Genomic DNA, 26,746 nt, shown 5'->3' with positions numbered 1-26,746 from the left:
ATCTGCTCTCAAAATCTAAATTTCAGCGCCTTCATCATTTTTTGCACGCTCATAGGCCAGCGTTGCCATCACACGTCACCGGCTGCCATCATCGCTTAATCTACCATCATAACTTAATCTGCTTCTCAACTAGGTATACTTTTGGCTTTCATGTCAAGACTCCGGACTGAACACAGAGATTTGGAAATGAGCTAGGGCAAAGAGAATGTGTGAATACAGTACAGGGGACATCTCAACGCAATTGAGATGAGAAAGTAACAATGCGAAGCAAAAAAATACACTTAGAACAGTGATTCACTACAAAAATGAAGCACAGCAATAGAACAGGCTACTACGAGAGCAGACAGCATGTCAAACACGGTGTTTCTTGTTCCCATTGCAAACAGTTTATTGACTTTGCTTACACTTCACGCCTTCTAGATGTTTTGTAAAACTTGCACCAGCAGGTGACGAGCACCACCTGTCAAATGTTGCATCAACTGTACAGACCACTGCACCATTCACTACCAATTTCCTTACTGGTAACATAACTTGCAGAACCCTGCAGACGCTCGTTTGATTTCATACCTTATCTAAATTACAGATTGTACACATAAGCGCACGCAGTAAAAGGGAGTCGGCATCATACATATGTACAGCCATGATACTCTTGAACCACATCAAGTCAGAAGTTATAGTTCCATGTGCTCCCAATTTCTAGCTATGCATAGAATCCGTTTGTACTGAGAACTAACTGCTTGAAAACCTTGCCTCAAAGAACTTTCAAGAAGAGATTACTGCAGTCTGCCTAAATGCAAGTAATCATACCAAGTATGCAGTTGGTGCTGGCAGAGATACTATTAGCAAAATGTGAAGAAGTTTCATGACTCACAGAGGGACTTCAGTACCTGAAATTATGGAATAGGCTTTCTAAGCATTAAAAAAAAGGAGAGACAAAGTGTCTGTCTGGCCTGGGCATATGAGGATCAGTCTGCTACATTTGTACTTGTCAAAAGGCATCATGCAACAAAAAACAGGACTCAATAATCTCGCAAAGTGTTTGCATTTTAACAAGCACATTCTTTTTTTTAGGTGAAACCGAAGGTTGCAAGCATGCACTTACAAAGCTCACTAATTTCTTGTTGAAGATGAATTTCGTCATTTCGGATACAGACTTGGGGGAAAGACGCACTTCATGTCACATACAAACGTGACAAATTGTAACATAAAACATTAAGCTTATATTTGCAATTTGCAACTAATGATATTGAACCGTAACAAAAGCGCCGCTCATCTTTTCTGCCATTTGCACAACAGAGCTCATGATGTTCGAAATTAAGAAGGTTACCTGTACCTGATACAAAATGTGTAGTAGCATTTTGTCAGTATAGAACAACAAAGTTCCGACCGCAACTCAACATAGACACTAAAAGACTACGTTTAGTAATAAGCTATTATGTATGAGTTGTAGCACTGCAAATAACATAAGCACATCAAAAACTTCATCTGACATCACTAAAAGAACTACATCCAATCTTTGAAGGCAGGACAGCAGTACAAGCATGTAACTAGTTTGCCAACACAGTTCAACCGAAACATATATGCCACATCAATGGCCGTCATTCACCACATACCATTGGAAATACCTTCATTACTTAAGACAAACATCACAAAAATCATGACAACATATCAGTCACGATACGGCATAGGTGAAAGAAACACTAAGGAAGGGCCGTAAAAGATTGGAAGGAACGTCCACAACGGCAGTCACTACTGAACGTCTTCATGAGACAGCAATAAGTCAACACTTGCCTTACTATACAGCGTGCTTTGTCTTGGTCGCATTTCCAGACAAGTTGCTTAATAAAGCTGCAGAGCTCTTTATGCACCATGTAAAAACAACAGTTCATTAAAGCTCATCTTGAAATCATCCATACACTGGTGCTGACGTAGCCGGGAGATAAGGTACACATTTGCATTGCCGTTTAAAGTTAACAACAACAATATATAGGAAGTTCAAACCACTTGAAGCACCCCATAGAAAACCACCACAGTTAACAAAGACACACACGATCCCATGACAACGGGGCATCACAAAGCAGTCCTAAAGAACCACGCTTATGAGCAGCTTTTCGAAGGCACTAATGCATTACGTCAAGTTCACCCTTCACGCAAGACGCAGGCAAAACCATTCTTCATGTCAAAATTTCTTCTCAAGGATGTAGTGAATGCATAATGCGTCTTCTGACAAGGCCTCCTCGCAGTTTAAAGAAGACGCGCCACACTTCACATGGTGTGAAGTCCCCACAAAACCACTACGCCCAGCTGTCTGAAGGCTAGGATGCTTCCCACGGCTTTCCACCACTGCTTGGTGTTGCTGATGTCCTGCTGGATGGTCTCTTTGTTCAGCGAACATGGGGAGAAAGGCCGCCACATCGGTAATCAGACTTGGGGAAACTGTCCCTAGAGCTTGGACCTGAGCATTCCCATGAGTTTCTCGAGCTTCATGGCCTTCCCCATGTCACCCTTGATCTTCATCTTGCCGCTCATGAACGCTGCGGTGGGCTTCAGGCTGCCCGCAAACATCTTGAGCAGGCTCTCGCTGTCCATGGTGAAGGTGACATCGGGAGAGTTGCCTTCTGACGGACGACCCTTGGCCACACTACCCTGGCCTGACCGGAGGTCAACGAAGAAGTCCTCACCTCCTGCAAACAGTAAGGGAAGAGAACACATAAGCCTGCACAGTCCAGTCACTAACCGTAGTTTACAATCGCCTGAAACGGTATTCAGCTGGGTTAGGCTGGCTGGCTGATGCTGGCTGGCTGAGCTGCCATTGCTGCGGGCTCGCGCGAAGCTCAAAAAAGTGAAACCGAAACTAAGCAGTCGGATTGGACTCGGAGACAGAGCTGTACATTCATCATCACGCCTTCTGTCGCATGCATATCAGAGTTGCACGCATGACTGTGCAGCACAGAATTTAGGCTTTGAGTAGGACTGAACTGACGATCTTTTGCCATGCTGGCCATACCTGGATGTGGCCTGTGGCCTGGAGCCCCTTCAGATTAACCGCTATGAGACCTGTAGACTCTGAATTATTGAGCATCCGATGACATAGACTTACATGAGCGTTGGCCAGGAGACTGAGCCAGCAGTTTAAATTTTCTGGATTTACAAATTAACAAAAGTAGAATTAACGAGCTTTTACTGGATTTTCATTAACACTGAAAACTGAACTTCTGCACAAAGCAATGAGAACTATTGAGGAGCAAGGCGGGCTGACCTTTGACCTGGAAGAGGAACAGCCCCCCAGTCTGGCTGACAAGCTCGGGGCTGAGGCTCTTGCCGATCTTGTGCAGGATGCCGTCTATGCCGTCCCCAGAGGAGCCCTCGGAAGGAGCGGCCGCCGGCTGGGGGCTGGTGCCAATGCCCAGTGTTGACACCTGCTCCTGGTCAAATTCGGCTAGGACGTCGTCCGGAATGAAGAAGTCGGGCTGCAGCTTGGAGCCTGCGCAGCGATGGAAGGATATCTCACGCTTATGTGACACTTATGTATGAGGAACAAATTCTTGCCAAAGAGAAGAGATGCAGAACATAATAAACAAGCACGAGAGACACATGAACACTCTGTCAATAAAAATCTGCTCATAGGCATGTACATCATCATCATCATCAGCCTGACTACGCCCACTGCAGAGCAAAGGCCTCTCCCATGTCTCTCCAATTAACCCTGTCTTTCACCAGTTGCAGCCACCGTATCCCCACCAATTTCTTAATCTCATCCGCCCACCTAACTTTCTCCCTCCCCCTGCTACGCTTGCCTTCTCTTCGAATCCACTCCGTTAACCTTAAGGAGCAGCTGTTACATTGCCTTCGCATTACATGCCCTGCCCAAGCCCATTTCTTCCTTTTGATTTAGACTAGGATGTCATTAACCCGCGTTTGTTCCCTCACCCACTCCGCCCGCTTTCGATCTCTTAACGTTACACCTATCATTTTTCTTTCCATAGCTTAATGTGTTGTCCTTAACTTAATCCGATCTCTTTTCCTTAGCTTGCACGTTTCTGCCCCATAGGTGAGGACCGGTGAGATACAGTTGTTGTATACTTTTCATTTGAGGGATATTAGTAAACTGCCCCTTTCATGATCTGAGAGTACCTGCCATATGCGCTCCACCCCAGTCTTATCCTTCTAGTTATTTCCCTCTCATGATCCGGATCAGCGGTCACTACCTGCCCTAGACTAGGCCAAAAGTCTTCAGATCACATAGTCTGCTTCCGACACGTTGGTGCAGCATTAAAGACACTCCGAGAAACAATAAAATTCAACCAGCATTAGAAACTGGACCAGAAAAAGGAGGAAACAAACACGGCGCTGAACTTATAACTGATTTACAGTGAACCTCGTTAATTCGAAGTCCGTCGGACCGCGAAAAATCATCGAATTAACCGGGTTTTCGAATTATCAAAAATCGACGAAAAATGAGAAATAAACGTACGAAACATGGCTGCATCAACACTGCACCTTTATTTTGCCTGAAAAACGGTCACTTGAAGTAGTCATCGATGCACGACTGCTTGGCGCGGTAGTTAGAGGTGCGTACATACTCCGACGGTGGTCGGATACGTCAGATCAGCGACGCTACGCCAGGCGTTCCGACGCGACTGCTACTTGTGGCTACGGGAGGGGGGGGGGGGTACGCTCGCTCTTCTGCCACCCTTTGATTGGGGGCACTGCTTGGAGCGGAGCTCCGACGCGAGCGCAGAATGTTCTTCGTGCAACACGCCGCCTGGGAGAGGAGGCGAGTGGCGAAGGGAGTAGAGGGGAGGAGTGACGCGGGAGGCGTGTGCAGTGCATTCTGGGTTGGGCGGCTTCGGTGCACTCGGCGCGAAATAGAGACATGCTCCACGGTGCGGTCAGAGTGCGCCAAAGCCGCCGGACACGTCCGCAGTCATAGCCGTGCCGCGCGAGCGCGCGCTACGTCGGAGTATAAACGCGCCTGAACACAGAACTCGTTTGATTGCGGCACCAAACAATCAAAACACTACGAGCAGCGCCTGCCATGAGCTAGACAAACAATGAAAATGGAGTCAGAAAAATTGTGACCTAGCGGCACCTGGTTGTTGCTTTGTCAACTAAAGCTAGCCTCCGAGACTGGTAGTCGACTGTGCAGATCGCTGAGGCACAACAAACTACCGGAAACTGAAAATTGATTTACAGTGCCGCCTGGCTGCCACTCCGGCAACTCAACTATACTGGCCTTAGAGATGGCAACGCATTTTTCTTTTCGCGAATCACGGAGGCCATGGTTTAAACCTACGTATTATCCGGAGAGGGGCTCGCTGGCTCTTCAAATTATCCGGCAAATTTTGCATGGAAACTGTTGGGACTGCCGAAAACCTTTGAATTATGCAGGATTTCGAATAAACCGAGTTCGAATTAACGAGGTTTTACTGTATTTGAAGCCAATTTATACCTACAAAAATGGGCACAAATGCGCACAGTCATACATCGTTTGAATTTTTTTGTCACCACGAAACACGAACTCGCCCAATCTGCCGTCCTTCTACACTCCGAGAAACCAAGCTGAAAATAAAAGCTCTTATCGCCCTGGAAAGATTTAGAACCTCAGATGCACCATAAGTGCTCCACTACGCGGCTGGAAGGCGAACAGAGCAGCCTGAACACTTTTCTGCTAAATAAAACACATTGATAGATTGTTTCCAGAAAAGTAAATTCAATGTGCTACTTATTTCAGACGAGCAAACAGACATGAAAGGACGGGCACTCCGTTCTGTCATGTCTGTTTGCTCGTCCGAAAATACGGGACTGCTTTCTAGAAACTCTTCGCTGTTGAGAGGGGGCGAATACACTGAACTCTATGGAAGTTTGCCGGGGGCGCAAGAATTTCTATTTGCTGCGAGAATTCATTTACCGCATGATCTTAGGTGGTCATACCATGTCACACAAATCTCAAAGGAAGCAGATCGCGTCCTCGGACATTTTCGGCGAACATTACGTCTAGCACCACCATCACTGAAGTAACTATAGTCGGATACAACTTAAGTCTGCAGTGAAGCTCCGCCCACATTCAGCCTCCGCGCACAGAATTCCTCCACGACGAAAAAGTAGTCCGCTGCTTAAACGCTTCTTGTTACGTAAACAAGAAGCTTATCACAAGAAGCTTATCATATGAGCTCTAGAATTTTGATGCGAGGATGGTTTGATATACCGTATAAACGCGTGTAAGTAATGCCCCACAACCGGGGCCTTTGAGGTAATAAATAAATAAATAAGTAAGGGCCGCACCCGTGTATGGGCCGCACCCCGCTTTCCCGAAGGAAATATTTAAAAAAAAATAAATCCGTGTAAAGGCCGCACCCGAACTTTCCATCACTCGGGCCGGAATAGCCTTCTAAATGCACGCGCCGTGGCCTCCGCGATCAGCTACAGCTGCGAACAACAGAGCGCTCGATCGCGGAGGGATTGATCGCGGAGGCCAAGCATGCTCACAAGAGCTTCCAAAAACTGTCCATGGATGGTGCCCGAGGCCGCAGTCATCATCATTATCTTTTTTTTTTTTTTCTGCCGCGACTTCTCGCTATCTACATCGGCATCAGTAGCGCCAGCTCCAGCCTTTCGTGGCGTGTTCGCGCGTTTATCGCAGTTGTGGCTTTCGCACGCTGCCGCCGAGTAACTTAGATTTATCACGATGGGCAAGCACCTTATCAGCTACACGGCTGGGAGTTAGCTCTCAAACACGGCAAGCATGCGGCTGACAGGGAATTCGACGTGGCCGAGAAGCGCGTCCGATGATCGTGCAACCAAAAAGGTGCATTGAGAAACATAAGCTGCAAAAAGCGCGGTTTTCGAGGCAAGCCGTGGGAGTTTCCCGAACTGGAAGAAGAGCTGCTCTGCTATGTGATGGAAGTGCGGAACGCCGGCTACGCGTTGACAGCGGACATGCTGCGCGGCTTGTTTTAGATGAGCATGCACCGGAGCTCAGCACCAGCTCAGAGTCGAAATACTCTGTGTGTGACGATTGAACGTATGATAAATGCCGCTCATTCCCCGATTGTTGTGTTTTTACTTAAAAAAAAATTTTTTTTTCGTACATCGCGTGTATGGGCCGCACCCCGAAAATTGGCCCCCGAATCTGGAAAAAAAAAGTGCGGCCCTTACACGCGTTTATACGGTAGTCAAACAACAAAAAGCAGATTTCGGTTACTGTTGCAATTGGCCAGCGGAGTAGTACAAGACGCCGCGGACCGCGGCCCAGTGTTAGAAACTGCTGTTTTGTTAAGCTGTATCCTACTGTAGCCTATCTAACATTTGTAAGGCTTAAGCTTGAGTAGGCATTCGCGATCTGGGACCCTAATCAAAATGATCTTTCTATAGACGCTAGAACCAATTCAAAACCACCCCGCTAGGTTCATCCCTGCTTAATCTTATCCTGAAAGTGTCACCAAACTAAAACGCAACGCTCATCCCACAACTTTAACTAGCCGACGCCACATTGCAAGATTATGTCTATATCACAACTTCTATTATCATGTTCCCCAGGAGTCTTATCATCCCACGAACCATGAAAAGACCACCTATCCTTCGCCTGCCCGCACATCTGCTCATCTGTTCTCATTTTTTGTACACACCGCGAAAGACATTCCATGGAATGACTTGCCCGGCGACGTCGTTCTTCATGCTGATCCATCACTATTCAAGTCATCAATTGGAGCAATGTTACGCCCTGTTACCCATTCCCTCATGTAATACCTCTTCAATGGGGACTTTGAGGTAGTAATAAACAAATTTCATTCTTGAGGGCTTTCGTCATTGAGGGGTTCAGCTGTATAAGCGTGGCCATGCTCAGGCCCCTGCCAAGTACTGCCAAGACCTTGGAAGCCATGGGAAGCACTTACCAGGCACACACGAGTACTGCTCAAAGTCCTTGACACCTTCCTCACGAAGCAGCCGCTCATCGATGCAGAAGTTGCCAGTGAAGGATCGGCTTGGTTTGGTCAGGATGGCATACGCAGCATCAGCCATGATGGTTGGCTTGCGGCTGGAGCTCTGGCCTTGCTCGGCACCCATCAACATCTCGATGGCCGCCGTGTGAATAGCTACCATGCAAAAAACAAAACAAAATGCCATTTATATAGCTGCAGACATTAGATGTTGGCAGGAAAAAATACCTGCAATGAAGAAGCAACTAAATTTAGCCCCATTACACTTAATGCTGTTGCTATGCTTGCACTAGTCACACTGCACTTCTCAGGCTCAGTAATCTAGCCTATAGGGCTAGCATTCCAACTGTTTAACCACTCCACTAACAGTAAAGTTAAATCTTAGCATGGGAAAGCATTCATATCATGAATTTCTAGGAACTACAAAAAATTAATCCATTACTTTAGCAAGCAATACACAGCACAGGTGCAACAAGTCTATTGTACACGATTAAGGGTGGGAAATGGGTACATAAACATGGTGCTCGTTCCTCTGGTAGTGGCTTTGGTTTGGTTTGGTTTAAGGGGGTTTAACGTCCCAAAGTGACTCAGGCTATGAGAGACGCCGCAGCGAAGGGCTTCAGAAATTTCGACCACCTGGGGTTCTTTAATGTGCACTGACATCGCACAGTACACGGGCCTCTAGAATTTCGCCTCCATCGAAATTCGACCGCCGCGGCCAGGATTGAACCCGCTTTTTTCGGGTCAGCAGCCGAGTGCTATCACCACTGAGCCACCACGGCGGTGCTAGTGGGTTTCAGTCAGGGACTCTGAGACTAAGACAAGGTGCGAATAGCGTCACTGTAAGCTCTGCTTTACTTCCGTACTTTGCTCCTGAGTTCTATATTGCTGTATCTGAGCATCTCGTGCTTAAAAACAAATGAGAGGCAGAGTGCATGGCGAAGTTCTCTTGCATTCGATGCGTGAGAAAAAGAATTTTGCATCTGACTGGGCCACTCAGTTCACATCAGATTCACAAGGCTGGGAAACCAGTCCACCTCCGGCACAGCCTGAAACACTTGCCTGTTTTGGGCCAGACCGCGTTGACGGCAATACCATCTGCCCGCAGTTCCTCGGCAAGGCCCAAGACACACATGGACATCCCATACTTGGACATGGTGTAAGCTTCATGGCATGGAGAAACAACAAGCATGGTGGCATGTTGTAGCATGCATCTGACAACAAATGACAACCGCAAAAAGACAACCACAGCGACCACAGGCAGTGCGAAAGTTATAGCTCAGGCCGTGCAAAATGCCAGGACGTCCAGAAACTAAAAGAACCCAAACTGCTCTTCAATGAGGAGCATGCAAATCTCAAAACAGTGCTAATCCATCATCGCTGCTTTGACAAGAGCAGATTTGCGTACAGAGTTCGTACCTAGGTGGTTCTGGAACCAGACTGGCTTCATGACGAGCGGTGGGCTGAGCATGAGAATGTGTGGGTTGCTGGACTTCTTCAGGTGTGGAATGCAGTACTTGGAGCTGGAGTTGGGGAGAGGCCAAGAAAAAGAAAAAAACATCAATGACAAGGCAGACTCAACTGCCATTTTATGCAACAAGTTAAACAAAAAAAAAAAGAAAAAACAACTGGACATTCACCTTCGTAGTTGTGCGATTTTCAACAGGTATCAAATGCAGGTATGCAGAGTCAGAGTGTTTGATAGTAACTATTAGTAGAGCTGTTGGAAACAAAGCACCTTTTCTACTATTTCATCGCAGCGAAGAAAAACACCTAAGATGAACTGATTTTTTTTTTCTCACAGCAATCCACAAATATTTTGCAATGCCCTGTTGAGGTGACAGCAGTCGAGCAGCTGGGAGACGGTGAAAGGCTTCCAAAGGAAACTCGTCATTGAGGTGACTTGAACCCACAAACAACTGAACAACTTGGCAGTGGCAATTGCAGTGACTGCATATGGCGGCATTGAAGATTAGAATCATCGCCGCCCTTGGCCATGCTCAAATCAGTGATGACAAACTTTCAATATAAGGCATGAAAGGCTCCTATGACAATTTCGATCATAGCAGTACTAGTTTGGCATGTCTACAATCTCGCCAGAGAAATCTGGTCAATTCTGGCGTCACACACAGAAGTGATAAAGACAATGTGCCAGCTTCTTTGAGCATGAACAAACATGTAAGGCTTTGCGCCTGTATAATATGTACAATAAGGAAAAATGGTATCCAGCAAAATTTATTGCTAAAAACTATGGTATGGACCGACTTGGCATTTGTCTCAAAGCAGCCTATAACCTAAACCTAGCATTGACGCATTTGCAATTACTCAGTAACAACACAGGAAGAAATGGCAAGCATGCTGAGTGAGCATGGTAAGACTGGTCTATCACCTCCTCTGCACAAGCCAACATTGCCAGATGCATTCGAAATCTCTTATGTAACTTCGCCCAACTCACTGCTGCTCCAGTCACCATTGCTCTTGCTTTGGGTATCTTGATATGCACTACACTGTTTTAGAGCGCAGCTCTTAAAGGGAAACTGCATAGGTTTTAGAAATCAACGAGCTTAAGAGGGCCGAATGTGTGAAACTTGCACGTAAAGCATGCGAGGTCTTTTCGGGCTAGCACTTGAAATAGTGAAGTAATCGCCGATTAAAATCGCGACACCCTTCAAGCTCTTCACAGCGCACAACGCCAAGTGGGGGGCGCATGATGACGTCATCGAAGGTATCTGTACACTTCCAACACACAAACGCCTGCTTTGGAGGAAAAAACCAATGCCACCAAAGGCAAACCCTGCCAAGAGTTGTTTGGCAGCGTCTAACGAGTCAGGGCAGTGTGTGGCTGACGACAGCGGTCATTTGAAATTATACCTTCCATGATGTCACGCCGAACTTCCCCGCACACCTCCGGTGCATTGGGGAGAAGCGCAAAATTCAATCGTCGATTAGTACGTCACTATTTTAAATGCTAGTGCAAAAACACTTGGCATGCTTTACCTATAGCCTACATAGATTTGATTCCTTGAATATTGCGAAATGCTCAAAAAGTTCTGTAGTTGCCCTTTCAGTGCCCATTCCTCTGTTGAGCGTAGGCGTTGGCCTTGTAACCGTCAAAGTGAATGAGGAGCACAGCAAAAACAAGCGGAGGAGGAGAGAATGGCAAAAGTGTGAGGAGGAAAGGAGAAGAGGCACTAGTTGCCAAGAGGGGCATCCCTCCACATGCGACGGCTGGTGCAAAACACTCTGGCTGAGTAGAGGTTCGCCACTGTCATTCTGCAGAGTGCCTTCCGTGTGCAACTGCCTTGTTCAAATACTTCAAAAACTGTACTAAAGTCGCGCCATTCGCTGTTTGTGCAGTGAAGCCTCTTCCTACGTGAAGGTGCTACTAGTGAGGGGTACGATGTGGTAGCGGTAACCGCGTCACATCATGAAGGATGCTGGGAAAGCCCTCACAATTCTGCCGCAGTTCCACTTCTGCGCTCCTGAGAGTATGCACACAATAAAGCATTCATGGGAACGTAGAAAACAGACATTGCCACGCAATTTTTATCTCAAAAGCAGGCACCGATTGTCCAGTCTTTCAAAACACAAATTTATTGTGATGTGCGCAGCTCTTAAGTTTTTTCAGGGTCATTCAATAATTCGAACTGTTGGATAATTCCAGCATTTTTTTCTTTGCTCAGGTATTACTCCTAATCTGCCACTGAAACGAGCGATCTGCATTCCAGGTCTGCTAATGAAAAGTACTTGCTTACAAAAAGTTGATTTGAAATCTGGAATCTGTAAGTGGAATTCACCATAAGCGTCCTTGGATGATGAATTCCCTTACTTTTTTATTTATACATCACTGCCAATCGTAAACTGATGGTCACTTCCCAGGATGCTCGACACTACATTCACACCAAAACATGCAAGAAAGGCAAGATTAAGTGGGGGCAGAAGTTGTTTAGCATGCCACTATATTTATTGCGCGACTGGGGTGTAAAATTACGCACCAAACCGTGTTTTCCGGCAAGAATGAAGCCCTATTCACTTAGTAAAAGGGGTCCTTTTGTGCACTTAATGAAGATAAATCATAAAGCGAAATCCGCCCCAAAAACATTTTCTCGCGAATGCAAGACGTGCTCATTCTTCACTTTACAGTACTGCTTTGTAACAAAGAAATGCCAAGCGTTACTCTGCACATCCTTCTTCAGCTTCTGCCTTGGTGTTCGTAGCACATCCCCTTCAAGATTGCAGCGTAAAAGTTGAACTCAAACTAATCTAGAGTTTACAGCTACTACCACCCAGCCCTAGAAACAAGACTGGCTTAAGGGGGGACACTGGTCTTTGAGACCAAAAAATGACCAAAAAATTGGTTGTCAAAAAGTGACATTTGTGGAATCTCGAGCTATTATTTTCCAACTGTACCAATTTTTTCCTTCAAGAAATCGGCGTTTTCACCATAATATCCAATTCAGATCATCGTGTGAGCTGAATTTGTACAGGAGCAGACAATTTAATGGCATGAAAATTTTGGACATCTGGCTGTCTTAGTGTGTCGATATCTCAACATCTAGGACAGACAGAGATGTCATATTGTTCGCTAAGGGAAGCTGAAGGCACAGTGTGTGCAATAATCAAAGCAGATTTGTTCAATCACACTTCAAAATTTTATAACTTTGCAAAGTTTATCGATGCATTACATTCACACCTTGAACATTGATATTCCAAGTGTTGTAAAATTACTAATTAGGGTAAATTGGAAAAATGGTTTTGATTATTGCACTCTTTAGTCATCATACTATGTAGCCATGGATTAAAAATTATTCTTTATTGAGCAGTTTCTTTTGCACCGAGGCACTAATGAATGACTAATTAAAATTAATTATCATGGGAACCGACTAATTTATGAAAAAGGCAATTTCATTGTTGAAATCGGCATAAAAAACTGAGCAAGGTGGTACAGTTTCATTAGGACTGGACTAAAAATAAGGAAAATAGGTCTAAGACCAGTGTCCCCCCTCAAACCATTAGGGCCTAAATTACACACACAAAGAATGCTGCACGTTTTAAACAGTAAGCACTCGAAGCACCAAATGGACAGCACAGCACAGTGCACTAGCACGACCTACGTGAGGAATGTGCCGCGCACGTTGACGGAGTGCATGAGGTCGTATCGCTTCATGTCCGTGCTAAGCGTCTGGGTGAGGCTGATGGCACTGGCATTGTTAACCAGGATGTCGATCCCCCCAAACTTGGAGACAGCATCGCCCACGGCTCGCTTCACCTGCTCCTCGTCGCGGACGTCGAGGATGCATGGCAAGCACTTGCCACCCGCATCCTCCACTGTCGAGAAAACGAAAAACAAAAAGAAATCAGAAAAGCTGCTTTCACAAGTGAATTTCAGTTATTGTGATGCCACCATCACTAGGAAACTGAGCCATGTTCGTCAAATCTCGTTGACCTGACACATACGTGGCAGGGCCATGAGAACTAAAATGGCTTAAATGTTTGTGCCAGCCATGCTCGTACTACTTCTGCTGTTTGCGTCTGTTTGTCATTCTAGAGCTTGTAGGCGTGAAACCTCCATACATTTCAAGCGCGATTTATTGCTTTCAACCGTCATTCCCTTTTTCCCTATTTCACTATTGTGTTGTTTGATCACTTTGCCTTCTCTTAAATAAGAACATCAATTGTAAAAGAGGCTTTTCTGATTTCTTTTTCTCACCAGTGGAGAAAAAGTAATCAGAAAAGGTTCTTTCACAATTGATGTTCTTGTTTAAGAAAGAGCACAGTGATCGAACAACACAGAAATATAGAAAGGAATAGGGAAAAAAGGTTTGGTTTATTGGTTTATTGGGTTTTAACATCCCAAAGCAACTGAGGCTATGAGGGACGCCGTAGTAAAGGGCTCCAGAAATTTCGACCACCTGGGGTTCTTTAACGTGCACTGACATCACACAGCACACGGGCCTCTAGAATTTCGCCTTCATCGAAATTCAGCCACCGCGGCCGGGATCGAACCCCGCATCTTTCGGGCCAGCAGCCGAGCGCCGTAACCACTGAGCCACCGCGGTGGGGTAGGGAAAAAGGGAATGATGGTTGAAAGCGATAAACCACGCTTGAAATAAATGCATGGAGGTTTCATGCCTACAAGCTCTAGAATGACAAACAGATGCAAACAGCAGAAGTAGTACAAGCATGGCTGACACAAATATTTAAGCCATTTTAGTTCTCATGGCCATGCCTCGTATGTGCCAGGTCAACAAGATTTTACCAACATGCTCAAGTTTCCTTATGATGGTGACATCACAGTAACTGATATGACTGGCTGTATAGTGCCTGGTGTTAGCAGATAATGTTTTTTAGTGTTTTACACTGCAGCACATCTACATGCATGCCACATTTCACATCCCCACCTGCATCCAATAACTGTGCGCAAAGTTCCAACACTGCAGAATGAAGTGGCAGTACGAAATGGGCACATGGGATTAAGTGCGAAAAAAATAGCATGCATTGCAAAATACATGTGTCAAACGCTATTTTAAATCGAGCCTTACCGCACGCTCGCATTATGTACGCTATTTCCCGAGTTTAGCACATGTGGCTCTCGCATATGCTAAAATATTGTTTCCAATTGGTGGCGCTCTCTGAAACAGGAGCCCTAGTTTCAGACCGGTTTCGCCATTGTTAATACCATTTTCAGTTTGTTGACTGGATATAAATGGAGCACCGGACTTTTGTTTCTCTCATCTTCCCTATAATAAAACGTAAGAGAAATAAATTTGCCTTATTTTTCAATTACAGTGACGATTCCGCCCAGCAAAAAAATCAAAGTTCAACTGAAAACTCAGCTTTCACAGAGCACAGCTTTACCAGAAGTGTGTTCAAAAGACTACAACCAAAAGTGGATCAGAGGTGTAGATGAAACCAAAGAGAATCAATGCATACCTTTATGCACCTCAGTTTACAACTAGGGCTATAACCCCTGTTCAAGCTGTACTGTGACAACTAACCACTCAAGAGGACCAAAAAAAAGAACTGGTCTATTTTATAGTCAACTGTTGGTGCGCACATACGATTCTCTACACGAAGTGCTTAGTCACCATTTGACACTATGTCAGAGGAGATGCCCGAGGAATGTAAAGCTACCATATTGCTAAGACTTTCCTTTTAGGAACAGACATAACATTAAGGATAACATAACATCTACCTTCTTTGGCGGCCGTGTAAATGGTGCCGGGTAGCTTGGGGTGCGGCTCAGCCGTCTTGGCTGCGATGACCACATTGGCGCCGTCCTTGGCTGCCTTGAGGGCGATCTCCTTGCCGATGCCTCGGCTGGCGCCCGTGATGAACAGCGTCCTCCCAGCGAGCTTGCTGAACCCACACACACAGCGCACAATCAGCTGATGTCATCCACACAGCTGTCTTCTAAACTTTAGTAATGAGAGCGCAGTACATGTCATGAGCCCAACTTTAGAAAAATTAGTTGAATCACCTATGCACATTTCCCCGTAAAGTGAAGTAATTTGTTTAAACTAGTGCTTTTTGGTCCTGTCAAGACTGCGTATAAGAAACGCAATTCAAAATATTCCACGTAATTCAAACAAGCTTTCTGTCCCATTTGAGTTCGAATTATCTAGAAAAAATTGTACTTCGCTCTTTTCTGGTTTTACTGTTACCCTTTTACAACTGCTTCCTTTTGTACCACATAATCGGCAAAGTTTTATATGTTGCTGCATGGATAAGTTATCTTTTACTGTGTGCCGCCGCGGTGGCTCAGTGGCTATGGTGCTCGGCTGCTGGCCCGAAAGACGCGGGTTCGATCCCGGCCGCGGCGGTTGAATTTCTTTGGAGGAGAAATTCGAGGCCCGTGTGCTGTGCGATGTCAGTGCACGTTAAAGAACCCCAGGTGGTCGAAATTTCCGGAGCCCTCCACTACGGCGTCTCTCATAGCCTCAGTCGCTTTGGGACGTTAAACCCCATAAACCAACCAACCAATCTTTTACTGTGTGGTGTACCCGAAGATGACAAAGATGTTCAAGCCAGTGAGTGAAGAAAAAGATGTCCACATGACATAGACGATCGACACAGCGCGGAGGAAGAAGATGACAGAATGAGGTTCTCAGTTCATGCAATGTTCGAGCCCAGTTGACATGACAGATACGACCATTGAGATCAAGGCCACAAGAGTGGAGATGCAATACCTGTGACGACCGGTCATTCCTGCAGATGAGACTGTGTGGGTGGAATGATGGACCGCTGCTGGCAGTTCGGGATTGGATGCAAAAACATAGACATGATCGACGAGCCTTGTGATAGACGAACTGGGTGCTTCGGACTACAGCAGCGTGAGTGAATAAAAGGAACCTTGAGCGAGAGCACTACGTCTATGTTCCGTAAGTGGAGCTCAACCAAGAGAACTTCGCTACAAGACACATTACAAGTCTGTAACGAGTCGCCTAGGTTTTTAATGTTAACTTTAAATGTTTTACACCCTCCCTTGTTTTCTACACAAATTGTCCTGCATGTGTTATTGCCTGTAATTACACTCTGATCATGGTCAATGGGGATCCACAGATCAGCAAGAGGATGGTAACGTCACAACAAGTTTAAAATCACAGGTGCTTTAGGACCCCAGGGTCATGTTACTTAACAACCAATGTTTTTACCCACTGAGGAAAGACATACCTTATCCGAAAATACAACTGCAGTTATAAGAAATAAGGCCCAATGGTGGAAGCAGTGATGTGAAGACTGCATTGTGATTCATACTATGTGTTGACAGAGGTTGATGTGGAGTAGCTCGCAGCCTACAGACATTACCATACTAGGTGCAAAAGGTTATGTGCAGAGTAACATCGAAGCAGAAAGCATCATCTGGAACTTCATGATGCTACCACCAGTAGTGCAACCAAGATTCCTTACTTTCTGAGATAAGTACCTGATAGCAAAGCCAGAAAACGGCGGCACTGTCAATTTAAACTAAACGTTGTCTACGCCATTCAATAAAAAGAAAAGCTTACTTTAGTGAATCCCAAATTTAATGGTATTCCCTTCACCGTCAGACGGCTTCATTACCTAATTCTATTTACATTCTATACTTCTGCGAGAGTGCTGTCAAAGATATGCACGGGCAATCAACTAATTCAGTTAGTTGGGTGCATTTAGGGCCAGGAGGATTTCGAACAGAGTGACATTGAAGATTTCCATGCAATAGCTGACAAAAGATGCCAGCACCAAGCACTGCTTGCCTGAAGTGGCTTCACATTTGAGTATGGAGGTATTACAGAGCACAAAAACTGCATTCCATGGAAGGGGCCACAGAATAGAATGTTGACTTAAACTTGAGCCCCCCCCCCCCCCCCCCAAGCTTCTCACTCACGCACATACACACAACACTCACTGGGTGACTTGCTTCGTGCCTACATGGTACATTATATCCCCTCCCTCCATACAGCCATATCATACACAGGGTGATCCAGAAGTGACAGAAAAAGCAAAAATTCAATGACGTGAAAAACAAAGACACACCCCAATGACAAAACTGTGGTGCTATCTGTCAGTGGCAAATGTATCTGCTCTCGGAATTAAATTTTTTGTTATTAAAAAAAAGCAATTCCCAGGCCTTTCTGAACAATGCTGCAAAAACTCCATCATGCTACTGTCTATGCTTCTTGAAAATACTGAATTTTTACCTCTGTGACTTTCCGATCACCCTGTATATGCTGCCATCACCCACATGGCCACAAGTGCTGCAGCTTATTGAGCAATATTGACAAAACTATCAATGATTGATGCATAATTAGTGGAAACTGTGCTTAGAAGATGTAGGGAACAAACACTGAAATACTGCACAACAGGACACAGCGCGCAACTCATAGGCTTGGCAAAGATGCCATGCTTAGTACCTTGCGGATGTGTCCCTTGCGTACACTCCCATCTTCAGATAAACCCTTCCATGAATCTAATCTCAAGCTACACAAGTGTGATAAAAGGGCTGTGGACACGCCTTTATTTCTTGCCAGTGATGTAAAATGCCTCCCAGATGGCTCTGATAGCTCCGATAGATTTTTGCTTTGCCCTACCCTGTATGTCACAACTTTGTTCAAACTGTGGCACACTACCATAGCTTTCGCAGCGGTCTGCAAGATTCCTGTAGGCAGTAATCTGTTGGAAATTGCTACAACGTTCCCGCAGCCTTTCATTGAAGCAGTGTCCTGTATGTCCGAGGTATGCTGCAATGAAATGTGCGGAAAATGTGCATAGGCCGGCATACTGCAAAAACATTGCAGAAAGACACACGGTTGCGGCGGTGTTTTGAGCTCCACACAAGCTGAGGTCTTTTAGCGAGAGAATTAACAGGGGTGTAGAAATCAAACAAGAATAAAATAACTGTGATGTGAGTACACCTGGAATTTGGTCACATGTGAGTAGCAAGCGGTGTACAACACTCCCTTAACTTGGCCCACCAGGCAATAAACCTCACCGTAACTGGATGCCACCTTTTGGCTTTCAATGCAGATGCACTAGTACTAGCCTCGTATAACATTCATAACCAAGGGTGTTATTTAACCCTCTAGTACAGAGCTAAATTAAGTTGCTACAGCTCTGTCACACCTGTGAGACCCTGTGCTAAAACAAATTCACGTGTTTTAAGGCGAAAGCGTTTAATGGCTCATACTGTTGTCCGTTAACAAAGCGTGTCACACACGTTTAACCTGGGAACCAAAAAAAATAGAAGAAAACCAATGGTTGCTTCAGATAGAGGAGGTAAAAATAAACCTAGAAGCCAAGTTTGATGACTGTAGATAAATTAGTTAATTAATTATAGGCAAAAATGTCGAAATAGGGCGGACGTCATTATAGCCACGGGAACGGTGTGACGTCACATCCACCGGAAGTCACCACGGCATAGTGAAAATTGTCACAGAATAGTCAGAAAAACATCGGATTTGTGTCAAATTAGATGGAAAAATGTGTAGATAAGCGTAATTATACTTAAGATCCCTGAAAGATGCATAATTTTGGTATCGATATAGCCACGGGAATGGTTTGACGTCACATTCACCGGAAGTCGTCACGGCATAGTGTCCTCGGCTTTCGCCTCTCAACACATAGTTGCCAAAGTGTCGTCACAATTTTTTATGATGCTCATATAGCAATGAAGATGGGTTTTTCTGGCTGAAAGTCTGCTACAGAGTTGCATTCCTGCGTGCAAAGCTACACATTCAAACTGTTTTTAAAAACTGTACGTCAAGGAACATTATTATTACATTGAATTTGATTACAATTTAAGATTTCATAACATGGAATTTACGACTAATGAATTGCCAAACAAAACAGCCCATCATGGATGCTGCTTGCAAATATTTTTCCAATTTCTAGCATACATATGCAAAAATATTTTTCCAATTTCTAGCATACATATGCATTTAACATGCACAACAAAGGACAGCATTTTCATAAAATTTCCCTGGTCTGATGACTGCAGTCTAGCTTACACGTGCATGGAGGAAGACTCTAGGACAGTGTCAGCTTTCACAAAATCAAAGCTCTGCAAAAGTAGTGCTCGAAAAGTAATTTCGACAAAAATAATTGCTTTTTAGAGTGGAGTTAAGCTCCACCAAAGGCTACATGAAAATAAACTGGGCCAAGCACAACGACAAAGCACTAGCCTACATTTTTATCAGCAAAGAAGGAAAATTGCAATGAAAATGCTGTTACATTTATACTCTGCATTATGTTCGTACGGGATAGAAAAATTTTCCAGGACTGCGCATGCTCCCATTACTGTATGTCAGTACCATCTGGCACGTACAAGTGGGCGGCACAAGCTGCAAGGCAGCTGTAGCACAACAGCTTAATAACTCGGCAGGGTGTCGGACCTGCCATGATGATGACTCAAACAGTCGCAGTCTGCACAAAGCAAAATCACCCCATCTATCGCATGTGCATAGTATGATGTTGTAGCTATCATATCGTACTTACTAGATGGACAGTCTGTCAAGACGACCAATTAAAAATCATAACTTAATAGGCTAAATAAATTAACAGACCAAATTACACGCCATCTGTGTTTTCATCAGTGAACAACGCGACACCACAAGCACAAAAATGCACACCGTAAGATGGCAGCACTGGCAATGCAACGCTTCCCCTTAAAACAAGAAATCACGAATACAGGAAAACAAGAAACTCTTTAGGCTCTCAGCCTACAACGTCGGCTGTAAGCCGACCCACCGCTTCCTTTTTCAAAGATTTCCGTAATCTTTTGCCGCATGTTTTCCGCGATCATTGCGGAGGCCAAGCTCAGAAAACTGCCCGCTTTTGCACTATACTGTTGTTTTTTTTTTCCTAGTCTCATGGCAAGCAGTTCACTGTTCGTGCAGTCGGCGTCAGCCTGAAGTCTAAACCCGCAACCGCGTGACACAACCAACTAGGCTTTTCAAAGCTTTCCAGTCTACACAAGGCACCTGTGAATTACCTGTGATCAACAGGTACTTGGCTTCACTAAATTGACTTTCAGGACGTCGTCCGTCAATCGAGGCTGTGTTACGCAAGCGGTTACGAACGTTGAGGAAACACTGCGCCGGTCTACGGAAAGTGACGCTCCTAAAATCTTCGGAGATTAACCCAGAACGAGGTAAACAACAGAATTAGGAGGGCGAAAAAAAAAAATCATTCTCGTACGGGTCACTTGCTGATCGCAGTTTCCCGAGCTGACGCGAGTTAGCCTCCGGTAAGAATGCGTGGTCGTAGCTAGCGGAGCATCTACCGCGACCTCCGCTGATGGGGCTACAAGGAAAAACGACGCCGCCAGTGCGGCGTGAACGAGTCGCCGGAGGCTGCGAGGAACAAGACGCGAAGTTGAGGCGACGTCCTCACCCCGTGTTGATCATGACGAGACCGGGAACGACACAACTTGCGTGCTGGCGGACGACACGGCGGGTGGACCTTGAGTGAACCCGGATGCAGGGCTGAGCTTGGATGGAGTGTTGGTTATCTCTCAACGGATTGTTGCTGCCGCCGATCAGATCATTCACGGTCACCGTTTCTTTGCACGAAGCGCATCCGTCGACCGCGCCGGTCGTAGTCCACGGGCCACGGCGGAAGCTGTGGCCAGCAGTTCGAGAACGATACGGCAGAGGCCGCCACAGTGCTACACAATTGTTCTAGATGTACACTGTACCCAAGCAAACACGTTTCAAGCAAATAAGCGAAGTACGTCCAGTTGCTACTTACATAACATAATGATGATGACAGCTGCTGTCTTCTATGTATCAACGGTATCAAACGTACATTAAACTCGTTAAGCTCTCGCCAAAAAAAATAAGACGAGAACAGGTGGTGTCCAATCTGAACGAGCCGCAAGGCATGCTGGGTACTCCGACTTCCGGGTCTTTCGGCGAGATGCGCGTGTACGGCGCTCTGCTTGGAATGCGGTTTTGGGAAGCTTAAATTCGCTCCTAATAAGTTAATACGCGCGAATGAAGCCGTAAAAAAGGTCAGCATGCTCTACGTGCATTATTATGCCCACGCTCGACGTTCCGTATTGGAATTAAGGGCGGAAAAGCGTTGTAAGTGCGAACGTTTCGGCATGCGTCGTCTGTTCGCGCTGAAGGGCAATTTCCTCACTGGCGTCCCAGAACCCTCCTCGCAGCGCCGCCTCTCCTCCTCCGCTCTTTTCTCCCTTCTCCTCTTTTTTTCTTTCACGGCTGTTGCGCTCTTCGGTCTATTCCTCCGGCGAGTCTGCCTCCGCGCACCGCCGCCGCGAATCTGCGCGTCTTCTGAACCGCGGCCTGGTCAGCGCGCCTCTCAATGTGCTGACGCATGAACACGTAGGTGGTGGTGGAAACGTTTATTGCCAATGATGTAAATCGTAGGGGGCGCCTGGTTTGCCGCAAAAGTTTGCATGATTACGAGAATTGGTCTGGGTATCGGGCATGCAGCAGTATTGGGTATTGAGCAGTCCGGGTTTGTAGTTGTCGCCAATGTGCAGCCTGCGCTATGGTGAGGGACGGAGCGGGGGGTGCGTATTACCTTCTTTTGTCTCGGTAATACGAGAGAATATCACGGAAGGAGACCAGGTAGTGCGCGGGCCGCGGGCGAACGGACCGTCGTGTGAATCGCCCTTTAACGCCATTTTAAAGGGCCACGGACCACCCCAGCTCAGCAGACACTCTCTACCTCTCTTTCAGCGAGCCTCCTCTCCTTCCATTCCCTCCTCGAAATTCTTCTCTCCCGCTCCTCGTCGAGTAGGCTCGGCAAGGCAAAATCACCCCTTCCTTCTCCGACGTAAGCCGGAGGCGTGGTGTCTGTGGAGTGCGTCACGGGGTTACGTCATGGCCCCGCCTTCAATAGAATTCTTTTCTTGGTTTTTGCTGCTGGGGCTGAAACAGCGTCGTCGCATTTTCTCCGCACACTGAACGATCGAGAGGCGCGATCGGCTCGACCACCTAGACTTGTTAGCGAGCGCACTCTTTCATACATCTGTTTGTCATTCCCAGTTAGCGAGCCACCTTTTCATTTTTTTTTTAGGCCTCCCCACCGTTTCACGAGCGGATGGGCGGAAGTCGTTTCTGTTCGAAACACACGGCGAAGTGCGGACCCGGCAACCGCCCGTTTGCTTTTCTTCATGTGTGTTTGTGTTCTGTGTGTTTGTGTCTTTTCTCCGCTCCGAAGCCCATGTCGTTCATTGGAGTCAGGGCGTACGCAAGATGCATGGAGGATAAGCGGTGTCTATGCGGAGCGCTCAAGTGGACGAGCGAGGGAAAGGCTCTGCTGCACTACTAATTAAAACCTTGTTTTGGGGGGCTCGCATAGAAGAAAAGAAACTGAGAAGGGAGCGCGCACGCAGAGCTTCTCGTGACGTGATCACGGCGGGGGGGGGAGGGGGGGGGGCGAACCAACTCCCTCAGTTTTACTATTTTTTACTTTTTATGGCAAGGGTTCAAGGCTGTCGCCGCACGCTCCCTCCGCAGTTTTTTTTTTTTTTCCTTCATGCGGGTTTGGAGGCATGAGCCAGAACAGAAGGCGCTGCGGAAAGCCTTGTGCAGACGACGCGACGCCAAGGCTACGCCCAACCTTCTCCCGTCAGTCAGAACGATGCACCAATGGAGTGCCTTTAGCCAAAGTAGCCACCCTTGACGTCAGCGGTGTGCAGAGTAGTGGGCGGGGCCCGTTTTTGAAGGAAGGAAAGAACGAACGGGCTTTGATTTGAATTTTCGCAGCTTTTCGGGGCGCGCATGGCTCTAGTATTTTGCAGAGGTTATCTTCGATGCCTCATCTATGCAGTGGGCTTGTTTTTCAAAAATGTCCGGACCCTGGTCAGTGGCCCTTTAAGTACGTGCGCAGTCGCCTTCTTTGCGCGGGGAACGTGCCGGCCACACAAATGGCTCGAAGGGCAACGCGAAAATCGCGAGCCGGCTGCCCTAGAAGCTCGCCAGGAGCAGAACAGCTGTGAAAGACAATACGAGCAGAATCGCTTTATTAAGGCGAAAGCCTTTAATGCCTCATACTGTCGTGAGCAGGGAATGCACTACCTGGTCTCCTTCCGTGATATTCTCTCGTATTACCGAGACAAAAGAAGGGAATACGCACCCCCCGCTCCGTCCCTCACCATAGCGCAGGCTGCACATTGGCGACAACTACAAACCCGGACTGCTCAATACCCAATACTGCTGCATGCCCGATACCCAGACCAATTCTCGTAATTATGCAAACTTTTGCGGCAAACCAGGCGCCCCCTACGATTTACATCATTGGCAATAAACGTTTCCACCACCACCTACGTGTTCATGCGTCAGCACATTGAGAGGCGCGCTGACCAGGCCGCGGTTCAGAAGACGCGCAGATTCGCGGCGGCGGTGCGCGGAGGCAGACTCGCCGGAGGAATAGACCGAAGAGCGCGACAGCCGTGAAAGAAAAAAAGAGGAGAAGGGAGAAAAGAGCGGAGGAGGAGAGGCGGCGCTGCGAGGAGGGTTCTGGGACGCCAGTGAGGAAATTGCCCGCTGAAGTTTAGAACGCTTCATTCACTCGCTGAAAAGTCCGCTTCTTGTTGCGGTTATCACATGGCTGCTACATAGTTCTCTAATATATATTAGAGTACATATTTCCTAGAGGTTTCGCGCTTCCAGGCGCTGAATATATGGACTACCAGCAACCGCAGCCTAGCATTACGTACGAGCGCACGAGTGTTTCTTTCTCTCGTCCTGCGTATCGCGCTGCTTTAAGATGAATCCGTTCCAACTTGCCCAGTTTTCTGTTCTCGTTCCTCTCGAAAGTCTGTGAACTTATCAAGGTTTTACAACCTTAGTAAGGGGCACAATCTGTTTTATTGTCGGTTCCTGTACTTGTCAGCTTAATTGCTTTCGTTGAATATTTGCTATGCTTTATGGAATAATTACTGCAGAAGCTGGCATTCTTAACAACTCTGTCACGTGATTTAATTTTAGTTGAGCTGTAATGCAAAAATGCAACTGCATTACAAATGTGTTGAATTTTCAGCACTACTGTAGTCTTTCTGCCTGTACGAATTATGCCCCGACAAGCATGCACCGAGACTTTGTGGCTGAAAACCTCCACTTATGTGCGCCAAGAGCCCAGATGGGAAGTTACATGGCAGCTATTCCAGCAGTGAGAGGCGTCCACTTACTGCAGCTTTGGTGGATGCACAAGAACTTTTCGCACAAACAAAATTGACTATGCATAGTTATGCAATGCAACTGCACTGCAATGCATTTCACACCCTGCATGGTGGTGTGGGACATTACAAGCCATTTACATTTAACTTGCACCTCTGAATGTTAAGAATTTCTGTACTCGATTTCCCGATGCTGGTTGCTGCATTAGGTAGATGAAAAAAATGTACAAAAATAAATGCTTTGTTTTGTGTCATCTCGAACATTCACTAGCTTCAAGGATGTAAAATCAATGTTGCTTCCCATGAAAGCAGAGGAGAGCCTTTAGCCATTTTGCTGTGGTGTACTTCGTGCTCTGAGCCTAGTTGAAGGAGAACCACCAGCCTGTGTACAGACAGATGTCGCCAATGATTGGCACCTCAGCTGTTGATGCCTAGCTATGTATAGAAATGTGGAGATGTATAACTTACGCACTGTATGCACAATGTTCAAGGTAAGGTAGGTAAGTAACAACACTAGCAGCAGCTAGGCAAAAGATGAGCTTGCCTTCTGTTTTTCTTAATAACCTAAAGCCAAAACAAGGCATCAAAGCCTGCTACAGAGCTTCACTACAGGCACCACAACACGCACTACAGCGCTTGTCTCTTCCCCTTTCTTTGTCTGTGTTTGCATGCTTTGGTGCTGCTCCTTTTCTTAGATTCAAAACGCACCAACTAGCCCCAAAAGAAGTTTTATTGAACGTAAAGAAAGTCAGGCACAAAGACAAAACAGTAAGCAACAGGAGCCAAAAGCAGAACAAGCTCTTGACGTGGGCAGCTTTACTGTTGAACTGCAAGAGGAGCAAGTTTCTCAGCTATTAACGAGAAACTCTTCTTGTCCTGTAGGTATAACATCATATCTTTGTCTTGCAAAACCTTTCGCAGCGCATTTTCTACAGCATGTAATAAATGAGTTTAATGCAGGAGATCTTTGTGACAAATAGTAAATTATAATAAATAGTATGGTCGAGCATAAAAAAAATATCATGCTTCAGCTTTTACAGCACACACAGAAGCTTGATTCGAGTTGTTTTCAGAATCTTCTACAAGGCCCTGTTACAAAGTCTTGTGCAATGTTGAACAAAAGGCATTTGCATCCAGTTTTAGCTTTGGCATTAACAATGCGGCACAGCTTGCACATTGATAAACCATCCCTAAGACACTAGTGATACCAAAAAGTCTGGAATGACTGACACAATGCGTTCCTTGGCTTTTTAATAAAAAAACGTAATTTTATAGCATGATTATTACTCTTGATCGTTATGAACCCAACGACCACTAGACCAGCCTCTGCCTTCCTTGTAGCATCTTGCACTTCTTGAAATCACCAATGTACCTCTCAATTAGTCAATCATTAAGTGCAATATTACTACATGCAAACATGCAATGCATCACATATGCAAGCTATAGATGTAGACATTTATTTACTTCATATGCATGTTCAGCACATAAACAGTGTGCGAATGACACTTTGCTGCACAGTGAGAGTTCAGTATTATAGCATTTGTCTCAGATGTCAATTCTACTAAGTTCTGTACAATGAAAGGTGAAAAACAGCTAGGCTATGTTGGCTGCCATTTATTTTTAATTGTGTTATCCTGAAGTGAAGCTTTTCCCAACTTACTAACTCAGAGTATGAAAAGAAAGGCGGTTAATAATTCTTATCACTTTCTAATGCGATCACCTCGTCTGTCAGCCTCCCTCTCCGCACACAGGAAACGAAGAAACATTACTACAACATGCGGGTCCACACAAACAGGGAACTTATGTGTAACAGGTTGCTTAATTATAATTTTCGACACTTGCTGCATGCTCATGTCGACTAGTGTTCTGGTGAAAACGTGTTTCAGTTTGAGCATGAAATTAGCGAAAATGGCCTCATAGAACAATTTATAACTCTTACAAGTGCTCGTAAACATGCCTTAACACTGCGACCAGAGCAGTGCCAGCGAACGAGATGCCGCCGTACGTGGCCGCGGTGTCGCCGTTTCGACAGCTGACGGCAGTAACAAACCACGCCTTAAGTATTAGCTATGAATTCGAGCTACTCGCATTCAGCGCAAATGTATAGGAATAATCGTCCTGCCCTTTAACATCTTAAGTTGTCACGCTGTACTGACGGAGGCCGAACAGCATATATTTG

General features: G+C 45.9%; 1 protein-coding gene across 1 annotated transcript; it reads right to left on the bottom strand.

Moving 5' to 3' along the window:
* Positions 1–363: 363 nt before the first annotated feature.
* Positions 364–21,066, bottom strand: Hsdl2 (Hydroxysteroid dehydrogenase like 2). The gene is made up of 8 exons (XM_089550076.1): positions 20,811–21,066; positions 15,136–15,299; positions 13,055–13,268; positions 9,360–9,463; positions 9,003–9,104; positions 7,896–8,096; positions 3,260–3,484; positions 364–2,684 (listed from the first exon to the last, which is right to left on the bottom strand). Exons 1-8 carry the CDS (start codon positions 20,822–20,824, stop codon positions 2,443–2,445), a joined length of 1,266 nt encoding a protein of 421 aa, XP_089406202.1. The 5' UTR covers positions 20,825–21,066; the 3' UTR covers positions 364–2,442.
* Positions 21,067–26,746: the final 5,680 nt, after the last annotated feature.

The sequence above is a fragment of the Amblyomma mixtum genome, chromosome 1 (genome assembly GCF_055824585.1).
Source record: "Amblyomma mixtum isolate Tamu chromosome 1, ASM5582458v1, whole genome shotgun sequence".
Lineage (NCBI taxonomy): Eukaryota > Metazoa > Arthropoda > Arachnida > Ixodida > Ixodidae > Amblyomma > Amblyomma mixtum.
This window is presented reverse-complemented; position numbering and strand designations above follow the sequence as displayed.